The sequence below is a fragment of the Salminus brasiliensis genome, chromosome 1 (assembly GCF_030463535.1).
Source record: "Salminus brasiliensis chromosome 1, fSalBra1.hap2, whole genome shotgun sequence".
Lineage (NCBI taxonomy): Eukaryota > Metazoa > Chordata > Actinopteri > Characiformes > Bryconidae > Salminus > Salminus brasiliensis.
This window is the reverse complement of record NC_132878.1, coordinates 97,459,245-97,477,527: the sequence shown is the minus strand read 5'-3', so window position 1 is coordinate 97,477,527 and position 18,283 is coordinate 97,459,245. Positions and strand designations below refer to the sequence as shown.

Genomic DNA, 18,283 nt, shown 5'->3' with positions numbered 1-18,283 from the left:
AGTCTTTATCAGGTCAGGCCGGATGAGTGGGTGGTCTTTTATGTGGAGAAGGTAAGGAGATCAGAGAATGTTGAGCAGTATCAGAGTGTGTCTGACGACTCCAGCAGGTCTGACTATAACAGTCTAATTAAAAGGAGAGAGCCAGAAGGTAACACAGACACGGGAGCTCCCTGAAACACTAGCGTCCATCTGCTAGTGATGGCGTGTAAGCAGCGAGACGACAGCTCCAGCATCTCAGTGTACTACAATTCCCTGTGTCCTCGAACCCCTGGACCTGCAGCCCTTATCTAAGAAACATTAATTACCAAAAGCTGAACTAAACAGATGAGTTTCAGCCTAGATTTAAAGACTGAGACTGAGTCTGAGTCCCCAACATTATCTGGAAGGATCAGGCTTTTCCCAGATGCTGGATCGTACTGAGATCTGTGGAACTTGGAGACTTAAGGATTGCTGGTTGAAAAGGGGGCAACTCTTGGTTCCAACAGCGAGAATTCTGAGTCACTCGGTAGCACACCTGGAGGAACAGCAGCATGTCCAAAAGTATCCAGACACCATTTCCAAACAGTGAATTCAGCGTCATAATTAAAAGTTAAAACAGACTCGATCAGAGTGGAGGTTTGCTGTGAAATGCTCGGTTCTAGATAACCTCCCCACTGTCAGAGCTGGAGTTCTACAGTGGAGGTTCTAGATAAGCTCCCCCAGTCAGAGCTGTGGTTCTACAGTGGAGGTGAAGGGCAGCAGACGTCTGAAGCTCTAATAAAAGCTCCTCACAGAAAGTTCTTCACCTAATGGTGATGAAGACGCTGCCTGATGCCTGAGACACGGTTCTACCAGAGTTCTAAGAAGAGCTCGGCTCTAGAACCTGCTTTTAAAATCAGATCATTAAAATGGTGGAGGGATACATGCTGCAGGGTGTAGTGCGGCTACAGAAAGTAGTCCCTAAAGAGAACTGCATTAGTTCAGATTCTCTATTCACTATTTTACCACCACCTTCATCATCATCATCATCATCATCATTCCATATAAAACTCGTGTAGCTGCACTGGTGGGTTTGGATAGGAGATAAATTATGGGCTGTATCTGTGTTGTAGTCATGGCGACAGAGTTTCCCTTTTTCAGATCCCTGCTCCCTCAGACAGTTGCAGAAGCACGTGGTAATGCAGGCTTACACACTTCCTACACAGGTGTGTTGTGCGCATGCGCACTGCAGTGCCTGTACACCTACCCAGCAGCAGCAGTGACGTCAGGCTGTAAGCGGGTGTGTTTCCTCATTTCCCGTAGTTCTCGATCTCGCGCTCGCGCTGCCCTGAACCATGTCCAAGTCCGTGTGGGACATCCTGCTCGAGGCTCTGGAGGATCTGGACTCGGAGCAGTTTAAGAAGTTCACCGCTAAGCTGACCGACTCCGGGCTGCAGCCGCGCGTGCGGAGGGGCGCCGTGGAGGGGAAGGACCGCGGAGACGTCGCGCGCCTTCTCATTGAAACGTACACGGAGAAGCGCGCGCTGGAGATCACCGCGCAGCTGCTGAGGACCATCGGTGCCAATCAGATAGCGGAGGATCTAGAACAGGAGGCTGCAGGTGAGGAGGAGGGGGAGGAGAGGGGGGGGGGTCTTTATTGATCACCTTTATTAACGTTATATACTATATATAAACATAATGAACCTTATTAACTTTATATACTATATATAAACATCATTACCCTAATTAACGTTATATTCTATAAATAAACATCATTACCCTAATTAACTTTATATACTATATATAAAAACATCATTACCCTAGTTAACTGTATATACTATATATAAACATCATTAACCTTATTAACGTTATATACTATATATAAACATCATTACCCTAATTAACGTTATATTCTATAAATAAACATCATCACCCTAATTAACTTTATATACTATATATAAACATCATTACCCTAATTAACTTTATATACTATATATAAACATCATTAACTATATATAATATATAAACAATATACCTGATTAATATACATCATTAACTATATATAAACATAATGAACCTTATTAACGTTATATACTATATATAAACATAATGAACCTTATTAACGTTATATACTATATATAAACATCATTACCCTAATTAACGTTATATTCTATAAATAAACATCATTACCCTAATTAACTTTATATACTATATATAAACATCATTAACCTTATTAACGTTATATACTATATATAAACATCACTAAACTTATTAACGTTATATACTATATATAAACATCACTAAACTTATTAACGTTATATACTATATATAAACATCACTAACCTTATTAACATTATATACTATATATAAACATCACTAAACTTATTAACGTTATATACTATATATAAACATCATTACCCTAATTAACTTTATATACTATATATAAACATCATTAACCTTATTAACGTTATATACTATATATAAACATCACTAAACTTATTAACGTTATATACTATATATAAACATCACTAACCTTATTAACGTTATATACTATATATAAACATCACTAACCTTATTAACATTATATACTATATATAAACATCACTACCCTAATTAACGTTATTTACTATATATAAACATCACTAACCTTATTAACGTTATATACTATATATAAACATCATTACCCTAATTAACGTTATATACTATATATAAACATCACTAACCTTATTAACATTATATACTATATATAAACATCACTAACCTTATTAACGTTACATACTATATATAAACATAATTAACCTTATTAATGTTATATTCTATAAATAAACATCATTACCCTAATTAACTTTATATACTATATATAAACATCATTACCCTAATTAACGTTATATACTATAAATAAACATCATTACCCTAATTAACGTTATATACTATATATAAACATCATTACCCTCATTAACGTTATATACTATATATAAACATCATTAACCTTATTAACATTATATACTATATATAAACATCACTAACCTTATTAACGTTATATACTATATATAAACATCAATTATTCTGAATTATTCTGGCCTTAAAGAAATATATCTGTATATGGATTAGCTGTGTGCTGGCTGAAAGACACCCTATTTAGGCACCCTAAATAGACCCTATTCAGGCACGCCCTTAATACACCCTAACACCCTATTTAAGCACCCAAAATAGACCCTAACATCCTAAATACACCCTATTTAGGCTCCCCAAACATACCCTTACACTCTGTTTAAACACCCTAACACTCTATTTTGGCATCCTAAATACACCCTAACTACACCATATTTAGGCACCATAAATACACCCTAACGCTCTATTTACACCATGTTTAGACACCCTAACACCCTATATGGCATTCTTAATACACCCTATTACACCCTAATACATATTTACACCCTATTAAGGCACGGTTAATGCAGTTGTAATGCAGGTTTCTGTAGACTGTATACAAACCGAGTGTTGCTGTGATGTCAAACATCCTGGTATCAACAAAATTCCAGCTTTACATAATGAGGAAAAACATCAGTGTAAAAAATGGATTCCAAGTTATTTGGGATCATTTCTATTGGTCCATTCATCAAGAAATTTAGCAGTCTGGTTACCAAGCTAATCTCTGTCCTAATGTCGTTGTTCTCAGATTTCGTTCGCCAAGCGCCTCAACCTGAACCTCCACTTCAATCTGACGTTACCACAGACCCTGAAATTCCTTCTGCAGGGGATTCTCCAACCCTTCCACCCAACCCCAACTCTGCTCTCATTCACTGCACCCCCCAGTTCAAGGAGAACGTCCTCAGAGAAAAAGGAAAGGAGGTAGGAATCTGACTTTACAGTGGAGGTGAATGGAAGCAGGCGTCGGTCGCCATGACTACAACAACACAGATACAGCCCATAATTTATCTCCTATCCAAACCCACCAGTGGGTTATATGGAATGACGATGATGATGATGATGAAGGTAAAATAGTGAATAGAGAATCTGAACTAATCCAGTTCTCTTTAGGGACTACTTTCTGTAGCTGCACTACACCCTGCAGCATGTATCCCTCCACCATTTTAATGATCTGATTTTAAAAGCAGGTTCTAGAGCCGAACTCTTCTCAGAACTCTGGTAGAACCGTGTCTCAGGCATCAGGCAGCGTCTTCATCACCATTAGGTGAAGAACTTTCTGTGAGGAGCTTTTATTATTAGAGCTTCAGACGTCTGCTTCCCTTCACCTCCACTGTAGAACTCCAGCTCTGACTGGGGGAGCTTATCTAGAACCTCCACTGTAGAACTCCAGCTCTGACTGGGGGAGCTTATCTAGAACCGAGCGCTTCACAGCAAACTCACCATCTCATTCAGTTATTTGTGCAAAGGGGGTTAAAAAATTGCTAAAATAAGCTGTTTTAAGGGGTTAATTAGTTTTTATTTGGGGTGTAAAGTTCTTTCTTATGCGGAGGTTCTTTAAACTCCAAAAAATAAAAAAGGTTCCTTGGTGGAACCACTCCAAAGCCCCCTTATTTTGAAGCATGTATTAAAGTCCACCCACTGAAGGACAACATGGGGTGTCAGAAACAGGACAATGAACTAATATATATATGTATATGTATGTATATATTTCCTCAGATTTACCATGTTCTAGATAAGGGTACAAGGAAGCGCTTGGCTCTGCTCATCAACAACGTGGAGTTTGACAACGCTAATTTGAGAAGGAATGGAGCTCAGATAGACGAGGAGAACATGGAGACACTGCTGAGAGGTCTGGGCTATGATGTAGTAAAGCACACCAACCTCTCTGGCCGGGTGAGTCAACAACATGGAGACTAATGCTAAGATGTTTAACAACTTCCACCAATCAGGCATAAGATAGGAGTCACATGACCATAACAGCGTTTACTCTGATGCCACCTGGTGGTTGTCAGGGCTGGAAACTGGACACCAGTGACTTACACCACTCAGCCGTGACATAAACAACAGCTCTGACCATTCGAGTCATGGACTCCACAAGGTGTCCTGTAGTCCTGTAGTATCTGGCACCAAGGCTAACGTGAGCAGCGATCATTTAAATTCTGTATGTTGTGAGGTGGGCGGGGCCTCCATGAGCATCAGTGAGCCTTGGGCGTCCATGACCCTGTCGCCGGTAGGTAGATACTGGCCACTGCACATTGGGAATACCCCACAAGACCTGCCTGATGTTTTGGAGATGTTCTGACCCAGTCGTTTATCTAGAACATCAACAATGTTTGGCTCTTGTCGTTTTTCCTGACTTGGGACGCTGTCTATCAGTTCAGCCCAGATGGGATAGCCTTTGTTTTCCTCATACATTGATGAGCCTCGGGCACCCAACACCCCGTCACCGTTTTTTGATTTGTCCCTCCTCGGTCCACTGTGGGTAGTTACCCACCACGTCTGACAAGAAGCCCCCCACAAGCCTCGACGTTTTGAAGATATTCTGACCCGGACACCTGGACATCTCAAGTTGGCATCAGGTCTTCATGCCTGACCATTTCTCCCACATCCAACACATCGGCTATTAGATATATATCTTGATCACTGGTGAACGTCTGTGAAGTCCACCGACCCACCAGCGTAGGGGGCAGACAAATTGGAAAAGGTCCGAAAGTTTGATGGAAATATGTAACATCTACAAACATCAAACCAGTGCTTTACCCACTGGTCCACCACTGGGTGCAAGAGGAGTGCCACCAAAACAGCTCATTCTACAAAACCTCTAAAGCCTTTCCAGCAGATCTTTGAACTCCTGTCAGTTGCGAGACGACCTGTCCCGCAGGTAAATGGTGAATGCTTACCTGCCCAACCAAGTGACCTAAAAGAAAAGAGTCCTCATCAGACCAGGCCACCTTCTTTCTTTGCCTTAAGGTCCAGTCCGAACACTTGGGTGTGCTACTGTAGGCACTTTTGACGGTAGACAGGGGTTAGCATGGGCACTCTAACAGATCTGCAGCTATGTAGCAGGAGGGTGCTGCACTGTGTGATGTGAGGTTTTTCCACCAGTAACCATCATCTTTTTGTTAAGAGTTCTTCTGCAGTAGCCCAGCACCCTGTGATTTGTCCCTTCTCGACCCACTGTTGGTAGTTACCCACCACAACTTGCTTGAATCTGCCTACAAGCAGCAAGATCAAGACGTCTGGACATATCAGTGTGTCCCTTGTCAGAACGGCTCAGGTCTTCATGTCTGACCAGTTATCACCCAACACCCTGTTGCCAGCTGGTAGTCTGTCCTTGCTCAGACCTCTATCTGTATGTACCCACTAGGGATGCACCAATCCGATACTAGGATCGAATATCGGCCCGATACTAACAAAATTTGCTGGTTGAATATTGGATAATTAGTCTGATCCAAACGTTTGATCCATTCACGGTACCAGATTCTCGGTTTTCTAGGCTTCATAACCCAGGATCAGAGTAACCTACAGACATCATACACAGATCATGACAAACAGCAGGACTCCGCCTATCTCCACCTGTTGCTTGTCTTCCATATACGGAGAACCGAGAAGGGAGGGGCTGCTCGCTCCTCTTTAGTCTCACAGATTTTGAGATTTGAGTCCGGACAGCACTGTGTCGAGGTCCAGCACAGTTATTGATTTTAGTGACCAATAAACAGAAATTATGTTCATTAATATCTGAATTCATTTGTTATAGTTTAAGTTAGTAAAGTATTGATTAAGTGAGTTTACTAAATGTAGTAAATCTAAGGTTATTAATTAAACAGTGGAATCGAATCGGTATCTGTTATCGTCCGATACGCAAAGTTCTTGTAATGGTATCTGTCGTCCGACAATTTGGCCCTTGTCAAAGTGGCTCAGCTATTGACCCACTATAGCCATAAACCTCAGCTGCTGCATTGTAGTCTCTACAGCCCATGTAGGAATATGGCGAACACTGGTAGTGATGGGAGTCTGGGAGTCTCAAGATGACGACCCTATATGACATTGTGAAGACGGTAGCCCGGGGAGCAGAGAGAGGGTAAAGAATCTTGCTCAAGGGCCCAACAGTGACATCTTGCCGAGCCTAGGTCTCAAACCCACAGCCCTGTCATCAACAGCCCGGAGCTCTAACCGATGATCCACCACTGCCTGAAGCTTTCCCGCTTTCCAGCCTTACTCTCCCCCAACTCACCTGGGGATGGTTTCCCTCCTCACCTGGCGACGGCTTTCTCTGCTCACCTGGCAACTGCCTCCTCTTTCCCCTTTGGGGACTACCTCCTCTCCTCCAGCCTACCTACTGCATTGTCCATTGCTCCAGATGGACCAGGTACTTCAGGGTTATCTGTAGGTCTGGTGTTCTGTCCTTTACCTATGTGGCTATTTACAAAAGCAGGGCCATGGTAAACCACTGGCAGGATCAGGAAGGTCGGGCAGTCAGAAACCCTCACTGTTACTCTAGAGAAGGAAGCACTGATGGAGGAAGAACAGAGAAGAGGAAGCAAAACTGGAAGAAAGAGGATCTTAACCAATAAAATGAAAAGGGGAGGAAGCCCACCAATGTTGAAAGCTGACGCTGTGGATTCTGAGACCTCCAAAAAATTGAGGACCAGCTGGAAACTCAGGAAGAGTTGGGAAGGGAAGGGTGGATGAAATGTGCCCTATGCAGAACCTCCAAGTGTCCTAAGGAAGTATAGGTCCACCAAGCCTGCAATCCAATAACTGCTAGAACCCCTTCTTTATATATCACTGACCGTTCATTTGTAAAGAAGCTAATTAGCTAATTAGCTAACTGCAGATAAAGATTTTTATTGACATTAAAAATAGTGTCCATTACATTCAGTTGTCTTCACAAGAGTTAGCATAATTAGCACAGAACACGCCTACCGCCCACAACTCCACCAGTAATAAACTGAGACTGGTTGTTTTTTCAGGAAATGGACGAGGCGATTAGGAGCTTTGCTGGACGTAGCGAGCATGCAGAATCAGACAGCACCTTCGTGGTCATTATGTCTCACGGAAAGAAAGACAAAATTTTGGGGGTCCATCATGGACCAGACAATGACAAGGATTTCCTTCCTGTGGACAATATCTACACACACCTGAACACAGCGAACTGCCCGGCTCTGCGCGACAAACCCAAGGTTATTCTGATTCAGGCCTGCAGAGGAGGTAATACTAATATTTCATATTTATTTCTGTTCATTTTCTACAGTTATTTTAAACAACTATCTGTTAAACTGATCACATCTCAGCGTATATCACAATACCTACATTTAGAGCATTATTAATATTCACCCTAATGAGAGACTGTAGCTCCGCCTCCTCAGTGTATATCACAATACCTACATTTAGAGCGTTATTAATATTCACCCTAATGAGAGACTGTAGCTCCTCCTCCTCAGTGTATACCACAATACCTACATTTAGAGCGTTATTAATTATTATTCACCCTAATGAGAGACTGTAGCTCCGCCTCCTCAGTGTATATCACAATACCTACATTTAGAGCGTTATTAATATTCACCCTAATGAGAGACTGTAGCTCCGCCTCCTCAGTGTATATCACAATACCTACATTTAGAGCATTATTAATATTCACCCTAACCAGAGACTGTAGCTCCGCCTCCTCAGTGTATATTACAATACCTACATTTAGAGCGTTATTAATATTCACCCTAATGAGAGACTGTAGCTCCGCCTCCTCAGTGTATATTACAATACCTACATTTAGAGCATTATTAATATTCACCCTAACCAGAGACTGTAGCTCCGCCTCCTCAGTGTATATTACAATACCTACATTTAGAGCGTTATTAATATTCACCCTAATGAGAGACTGTAGCTCCTCCTCCTCAGTGTATATCACAATACCTACATTTAGAGCGTTATTAATTATTATTCACCCTAATGAGAGACTGTAGCTCCTCCTCCTCAGTGTATATCACAATACCTACATTTAGAGCATTATTAATATTCACCCTAACCAGAGACTGTAGCTCCGCCTCCTCAGTGTATATTACATTACCTACATTTAGAGCATTATTAATATTCACCCTAACCAGAGACTGTAGCTCCGCCTCCTCAGTGTATACCACAATACCTACATTTAGAGCATTATTAATATTCACCCTAATGAGAGACTGTAGCTCCGCCTCCTCAGTGTATATCACAATACCTACATTTAGAGCGTTATTAATATTCACCCTAATGAGAGACTGTAGCTCCGCCTCCTCAGCGTATATCACAATACCTACATTTAGAGCGTTATTAATATTCACCCTAATGAGAGACTGTAGCTCCGCCTCCTCAGCGTATATCACAATACCTACATTTAGAGCGTTATTAATATTCACCCTAATGAGAGACTGTAGCTCCGCCTCCTCAGCGTATATCACAATACCTACATTTAGAGTGTTATTAATTATTATTCACCCTAATGAGAGACTGTAGCTCCGCCTCCTCAGTGTATATCACAATACCTACATTTAGAGCATTATTAATATTCATCCCTAATGAGAGACTGTAGCTCCTCCTCCTCAGTGTATATCACAATACCTACATTTAGAGCGTTATTAATATTCACCCTAATGAGAGACTGTAGCTCCGCCTCCTCAGCGTATATCACAATACCTACATTTAGAGCGTTATTAATATTCACCCTAATGAGAGACTGTAGCTCCGCCTCCTCAGTGTATATCACAATACCTACATTTAGAGCGTTATTAATATTCACCCTAATGAGAGACTGTAGCTCCGCCTCCTCAGCGTATATCACAATACCTACATTTAGAGTGTTATTAATTATTATTCACCCTAATGAGAGACTGTAGCTCCGCCTCCTCAGTGTATATCACAATACCTACATTTAGAGCATTATTAATATTCATCCCTAATGAGAGACTGTAGCTCCTCCTCCTCAGTGTATATCACAATACCTACATTTAGAGCGTTATTAATATTCACCCTAATGAGAGACTGTAGCTCCTCCTCCTCAGTGTATACCACAATACCTACATTTAGAGCGTTATTAATTATTATTCACCCTAATGAGAGACTGTAGCTCCGCCTCCTCAGTGTATATCACAATACCTACATTTAGAGCGTTATTAATATTCACCCTAATGAGAGACTGTAGCTCCGCCTCCTCAGTGTATATCACAATACCTACATTTAGAGCATTATTAATATTCACCCTAACCAGAGACTGTAGCTCCGCCTCCTCAGTGTATATTACAATACCTACATTTAGAGCGTTATTAATATTCACCCTAATGAGAGACTGTAGCTCCGCCTCCTCAGTGTATATTACAATACCTACATTTAGAGCATTATTAATATTCACCCTAACCAGAGACTGTAGCTCCGCCTCCTCAGTGTATATTACAATACCTACATTTAGAGCGTTATTAATATTCACCCTAATGAGAGACTGTAGCTCCTCCTCCTCAGTGTATATCACAATACCTACATTTAGAGCGTTATTAATTATTATTCACCCTAATGAGAGACTGTAGCTCCTCCTCCTCAGTGTATATCACAATACCTACATTTAGAGCATTATTAATATTCACCCTAACCAGAGACTGTAGCTCCGCCTCCTCAGTGTATATTACATTACCTACATTTAGAGCATTATTAATATTCACCCTAACCAGAGACTGTAGCTCCGCCTCCTCAGTGTATACCACAATACCTACATTTAGAGCATTATTAATATTCACCCTAATGAGAGACTGTAGCTCCGCCTCCTCAGTGTATATCACAATACCTACATTTAGAGCGTTATTAATATTCACCCTAATGAGAGACTGTAGCTCCGCCTCCTCAGCGTATATCACAATACCTACATTTAGAGCGTTATTAATATTCACCCTAATGAGAGACTGTAGCTCCGCCTCCTCAGCGTATATCACAATACCTACATTTAGAGCGTTATTAATATTCACCCTAATGAGAGACTGTAGCTCCGCCTCCTCAGCGTATATCACAATACCTACATTTAGAGTGTTATTAATTATTATTCACCCTAATGAGAGACTGTAGCTCCGCCTCCTCAGTGTATATCACAATACCTACATTTAGAGCATTATTAATATTCATCCCTAATGAGAGACTGTAGCTCCTCCTCCTCAGTGTATATCACAATACCTACATTTAGAGCGTTATTAATATTCACCCTAATGAGAGACTGTAGCTCCGCCTCCTCAGTGTATATCACAATACCTACATTTAGAGCGTTATTAATATTCACCCTAATGAGAGACTGTAGCTCCGCCTCCTCAGCGTATATCACAATACCTACATTTAGAGCGTTATTAATATTCACCCTAATGAGAGACTGTAGCTCCGCCTCCTCAGCGTATATCACAATACCTACATTTAGAGCGTTATTAATATTCACCCTAATGAGAGACTGTAGCTCCGCCTCCTCAGCGTATATCACAATACCTACATTTAGAGTGTTATTAATTATTATTCACCCTAATGAGAGACTGTAGCTCCGCCTCCTCAGTGTATATCACAATACCTACATTTAGAGCATTATTAATATTCATCCCTAATGAGAGACTGTAGCTCCTCCTCCTCAGTGTATATCACAATACCTACATTTAGAGCGTTATTAATATTCACCCTAATGAGAGACTGTAGCTCCGCCTCCTCAGTGTATATCACAATACCTACATTTAGAGCGTTATTAATATTCACCCTAATGAGAGACTGTAGCTCCGTCTCCTCAGTGTATATCACAATACCTACATTTAGAGCGTTATTAATATTCACCCTAATGAGAGACTGTAGCTCCTCCTCCTCAGTGTATATCACAATACCTACATTTAGAGCGTTATTAATATTCACCCTAATGAGAGACTGTAGCTCCGCCTCCTCAGTGTATATCACAATACCTACATTTAGAGTGTTATTAATTATTATTCACCCTAATGAGAGACTGTAGCTCCGCCTCCTCAGTGTATATCACAATACCTACATTTAGAGCATTATTAATATTCATCCCTAATGAGAGACTGTAGCTCCTCCTCCTCAGTGTATATCACAATACCTACATTTAGAGCGTTATTAATATTCACCCTAATGAGAGACTGTAGCTCCGCCTCCTCAGTGTATATCACAATACCTACATTTAGAGCGTTATTAATATTCACCCTAATGAGAGACTGTAGCTCCGCCTCCTCAGTGTATATCACAATACCTACATTTAGAGCGTTATTAATATTCACCCTAATGAGAGACTGTAGCTCCGCCTCCTCAGTGTATATCACAATACCTACATTTAGAGCGTTATTAATATTCACCCTAATGAGAGACTGTAGCTCCGCCTCCTCAGTGTATATCACAATACCTACATTTAGAGCGTTATTAATATTCACCCTAATGAGAGACTGTAGCTCCGCCTCCTCAGTGTATATCACAATACCTACATTTAGAGCATTATTAATATTCATCCCTAATGAGAGACTGTAGCTCCTCCTCCTCAGTGTATATCACAATACCTACATTTAGAGCGTTATTAATATTCACCCTAATGAGAGACTGTAGCTCCGCCTCCTCAGTGTATATCACAATACCTACATTTAGAGCGTTATTAATATTCACCCTAATGAGAAACTGTAGCTCCGCCTCCTCAGCGTATATCACAATACCTACATTTAGAGCGTTATTAATATTCACCCTAATGAGAGACTGTAGCTCCGCCTCCTCAGCGTATATCACAATACCTACATTTAGAGCGTTATTAATATTCACCCTAATGAGAGACTGTAGCTCCGCCTCCTCAGCGTATATCACAATACCTACATTTAGAGTGTTATTAATTATTATTCACCCTAATGAGAGACTGTAGCTCCGCCTCCTCAGTGTATATCACAATACCTACATTTAGAGCATTATTAATATTCATCCCTAATGAGAGACTGTAGCTCCTCCTCCTCAGTGTATATCACAATACCTACATTTAGAGCGTTATTAATATTCACCCTAATGAGAGACTGTAGCTCCGCCTCCTCAGTGTATATCACAATACCTACATTTAGAGCGTTATTAATATTCACCCTAATGAGAGACTGTAGCTCCGTCTCCTCAGTGTATATCACAATACCTACATTTAGAGCGTTATTAATATTCACCCTAATGAGAGACTGTAGCTCCTCCTCCTCAGTGTATATCACAATACCTACATTTAGAGTGTTATTAATTATTATTCACCCTAATGAGAGACTGTAGCTCCGCCTCCTCAGTGTATATCACAGTACCTACATTTAGAGCATTATTAATATTCATCCCTAATGAGAGACTGTAGCTCCTCCTCCTCAGTGTATATCACAATACCTACATTTAGAGCGTTATTAATATTCACCCTAATGAGAGACTGTAGCTCCGCCTCCTCAGTGTATATCACAATACCTACATTTAGAGCGTTATTAATATTCACCCTAATGAGAGACTGTAGCTCCTCCTCCTCAGTGTATATCACAATACCTACATTTAGAGCATTATTAATATTCACCCTAACCAGAGACTGTAGCTCCGCCTCCTCAGTGTATATCTGTAAGCTTAATAAAGGAGGTGTGGGACAGGCTCGGTCTGGGAGAAGGGGGTGGGTGTTTTCAGCTCTGGTGACAGAGAGTGGGAGTCAGTCACGTTCTCCATTCTATATGTGTAGACAGGCATGGGCGTGTGTGGGTCTCTGACAGCGAATCAGACGACATGGAGATTGATGGTGTGTGGGAACATAAAGAGAAGGATTTCGTCTCCCTGTTCTCCTGCACCCCCGGTGAGTAGGACCTCGTGGTGACCATTGGTTTACCCTCATCCCACTGCACCCTGACCACCTGACTGTCCGTTATTAGGATACTACAGCCTGTGGGCCGCCAACCGGCCGTCAGTGTTATTACATACTTCTGTTACTAAAGAACAGCCCCCCCCCCCCCCCCCCCGCCGCTTGTACAAAAGCCCCCGTAGCTACTGAGTAATACACTTTAGTGTGTAATAAGCCTTCCTATGCTTAAGCTTAGAGACTTTCACCGATATGTGAGACCATTTTTAACTTCCAGATCCGCTAGGCTAGGGGATCCCGGGTTCCTGAGTGACGCAGCTGCCTAAGCAAGTCTGGTCTCCAGACTCTATATTTTTATTTTTTTATTTTTTTTTATGCCTAGAATTTTAAAACTGATGCCGAGAAGGTTGTTCTTCAGGTCGGTGAAGAAACTTTTTGTTTGTTCAAATTTTTATTAAAATTGAATAAGACTGTTGTTTTCCACAGACACCGTATCTTTCAGGAACGTAGAAAACGGAGCATACTTCATTGGATTCCTGGTGGAGGTGTTCAACGCTAATGCGCATAAGGACCACATCGAGGAGCTGTTCCGACAGGCAAGTCCAGCAGCACTTCATACTCATGCGATTCTAATCATACATGTCTATGAGACACATTCTGTATAGGGGAGACAGTTCACACACATTGCATTCGGGCAGTCTTCAGACCCTTTCACGTTTTTCACATTTTGTCATGTTGCGGCTGCTTTGTGCTCAAATAAAAAAATTAAAACTGAAATTTTAGAAATGCTGCAAATTTATTGAAAAGGAAAAGCTAAACTTGGACATGGACAAGTATTTAGACCATTTACTAGGCCACTTCAAATGTATATATATATATATATATATATGAGATATATACAGTATACTGTATATGGGATGCTGTTCATATATATTAAATATATATGAGATATGTACTGTATATGGGATGCTGCTCATATATTGTATATATTACATATATCTGAGATATATACTGTATATGGGATGCTGCTCATATATTGTATATAAGATATATACTGTATATGGGATGCTGCTCATATATATGAGATATATACTGTATATGGGATGCTGCTCATATATATTAAATATATAAGATATATACTGTATATGGGATGCTGCTCATATATATTAAATATATATGAGATATATACTGTATATGGGATGCTGCTCATATATATGAGATATATGATGTATATGGGATGCTGCTCATATATTGTATATAAGATATATACTGTATATGGGATGCTGCTCATATATATTAAATATATAAGATATATACTGTATATGGGATGCTGCTCATATATATGAGATATATACTGTATATGGGATGCTGCTCATATATATTAAATATATAAGATATATACTGTATATGGGATGCTGCTCATATATATGAGATATATACTGTATATGGGATGCTGCTCATATATATGAGATATATACTGTATATGGGATGCTGCTCATATATATTAAATATATAAGATATATACTGTATATGGAATGCTGCTCATATATATAAGATATATACTGTATATGGAATGCTGCTCTTATAATACTGAGATGTGCACTATACATTAGGATTCTGTTTATGTATATGAGACAACACTGCCCTATAAATCAGGTCTACAGTGTTTCAGTCTCTAAGCTCAGCTCAGAGTGTAATGTGTTCCTCCTTTACTGTTACAGGTTATGAGACGTTTTGAGAACTTCCGGCGCTTTAGACAGATGGTGTCTAAGGATCGAATTTCTCTCACAAAGTTGTTCTACCTGTTCCCAGGGCTCTGAGAGGAGAGCGACATCAACATCAGCCTACTTTTACATTACATTCTGCTCAACTGACATATAATACCATGTAAGGGAAGTACACTACAGCTGATATGATGCCTCATGCCTCCCTGGTGTGACATAAATGTGATTAATAAAGAATTTTAATAATGATGCACAGTATCCACAGTGAATTATTTCTCAATTTTCTGATTGACCTTCATTACTGAAATTATTTCACTTCTGAAAACACCTGGAGTATTAATTACTACCAAACGTACTGAAGAAAGAGCCTACTGTAATTTAACCATTAATGTAGCACCTGCAGTGCTTAATAAATACCTATACTACTGAATTAGCAGTAACAATAGTGAATGAATACCTATACTATGGATTTAGCACTGACAGTGCTGAAATAACATCTGGTACTGAATCAATGCCTAGATTACTGAAATAGCAATGGCAGGGCTGAAAGCAAGTTAGCTCCATATACTACTGATTATGAACCAACTTTACTGAAATCTCAATAACTCCTAAATTACTGAATGAATACCTATTAATACAGATTGTACTGATGTAATAAACACCAACAGTCCCGAAAAAATACCTATACTACTAAATTAGCACAAACAGTACTGAAAAACACAAACAGTTCTAAGAAAATACCTATACTACTGAATTAGTACTGACAGTACTGAAAAATACCTATACTACTGAATTAGCACTAACAGCACTAACTTTACTAAAATACCTATACTACTGAATTAGTACTGACAGTACTGAAAAATACCTATACTACTGAATTAGCACTAACAGCACTAACAGTACTAAAATACCTATACTACTGAATTAGTACTGACAGTACTGAAAAATACCTATACTACTGAATTAGCACTAACAGTACTAAAATACCTATACTACTGAATTAGTACTGACAGTACTGAAAAATACCTATACTACTGAATTAGCACTAACAGCACTAACAGTACTAAAATACCTATACTACTGAATTAGTACTGACAGTACTGAAAAATACCTATACTACTGAATTAGCACTAACAGTACTAAAATACCTATACTACTGAATTAGTACTGACAGTACTGAAAAATACCTATACTACTGTATTAGCACTAACAGCACTAACAGTACTAAAATACCTATACTACTGAATTAGCACGAACAGTACTGAAAATACCTATACTACTAAATTAGCACTAACAGTACTAACAGTACTAAAATACCTATACTACTGAATTAGTACTGACAGTACTGAAAAATACCTATACTACTGAATTAGCACTAACAGTACTAAAATACCTATACTACTGAATTAGTACTGACAGTACTGAAAAATACCTATACTACTGTATTAGCACTAACAGCACTAACAGTACTAAAATACCTATACTACTGAATTAGTACTGACAGTACTGAAAAATACCTATACTACTGTATTAGCACTAACAGCACTAACAGTACTAAAATACCTATACTACTGAATTAGCACTAACAGCACTAACAGTACTAAAATACCTATACTACAGAAGTAGCACTTACAGTACTGAAAAAAATACATATACTACTGAATTAGCACTAACAGCACTAACAGTACCAAAAATACCTATAATACTGAAGTAGCACTGACAGTACTGAACAAATTCCTATACTACTAAATTAGCAATGACAGTACTAAATACCTATACTACTGAATTAGCACTGATAATACTGAACAAATACCTATACTACTGAATTAGCACTAGCAGTACTGACAGTACCAAAATACCTATACTACTTGAAGTAGCACTAGCAGTACTGACAGTACCAACATATGTATACTACTGAAGTAGCACTGATAATACTGAACAAATGCCTATACTACTGAATTAGCACTAGCAGTACTGGCAGTACCAAAATACCTATACTACTGAAGTAGCACTAACAGTACTGAACAAATTCCTATACTACTAAATTAGCACTGACAGTACTGAACAAATACCTATACTCCTGAATAAGCACTAAAAGTACTAAAGTACATATACTACTGAAGTAGCACTAACAGTACTGACAGTACCAAAAATACCTATACTACTGAAGTAGCACTAAGAGTACTGAACAAATTCCTATACTACTAAATTAGCACTGACAGTACTAAATACCTATACTACTGAATTAGCACTGATAATACTGAACAAATGCCTATACTACTGAATTAGCACTAGCAGTACTGACAGTACCAAAATACCTATACTACTTGAAGTAGCACTAGCAGTACTGACAGTACCAAAATACCTATACTACTTGAAGTAGCACTAGCAGTACTGAACAAATTCCTATACTACTAAATTAGCACTAACAGTACTAAATTCCTATACTACTGAATTAGCACTAGCAGCACTAACAGTACTAAAATACCTATACTACTGAATTAGCACTGACAGTACTGAAAAATTCCTATACTACTGAATTAGCACTGACAGTACTGACAGTACTAAATACCTATACTACTGAATTAGTACTGACAGTACTGACAGTACTAAATACCTATACTACTGAATTAGCACTGACAGTACTGACAGTACTAAATACCTATACTACTGAATTAGTACTGACAGTACTGACAGTACTAAATACCTATACTACTGAATTAGCACTGACAGTACTGACAGTACTAAATACCTATACTACTGAATTAGCACTGATAATACTGAACGTAGCACTAGCAGTACTGACAGTACCAAAAATACCTAACTCATCCCAAAA

General features: G+C 39.4%; 1 protein-coding gene across 2 annotated transcripts; it reads left to right on the top strand.

Annotated features, from left to right (window-relative positions):
* Nucleotides 1-1,306: 1,306 nt before the first annotated feature.
* Nucleotides 1,307-15,698, top strand: LOC140569328 (caspase a-like). Of its 2 annotated transcripts, XM_072692531.1 has the most exons (7): nucleotides 1,307-1,578; nucleotides 3,638-3,810; nucleotides 4,606-4,782; nucleotides 7,863-8,100; nucleotides 13,610-13,720; nucleotides 14,210-14,319; nucleotides 15,445-15,698. In XM_072692531.1, exons 1-7 carry the CDS (start codon nucleotides 1,314-1,316, stop codon nucleotides 15,541-15,543), a joined length of 1,173 nt encoding a protein of 390 aa, XP_072548632.1. In that variant the 5' UTR covers nucleotides 1,307-1,313; the 3' UTR covers nucleotides 15,544-15,698. The 2 variants fall into 2 exon arrangements, with proteins under 2 accessions (XP_072548632.1, XP_072548633.1); XM_072692532.1 differs by lacking the exon at nucleotides 15,445-15,698 and having other exon boundaries at nucleotides 13,614-13,720; nucleotides 14,210-14,312.
* The last annotated feature ends 2,585 nt before the right edge of the window (nucleotides 15,699-18,283 follow it).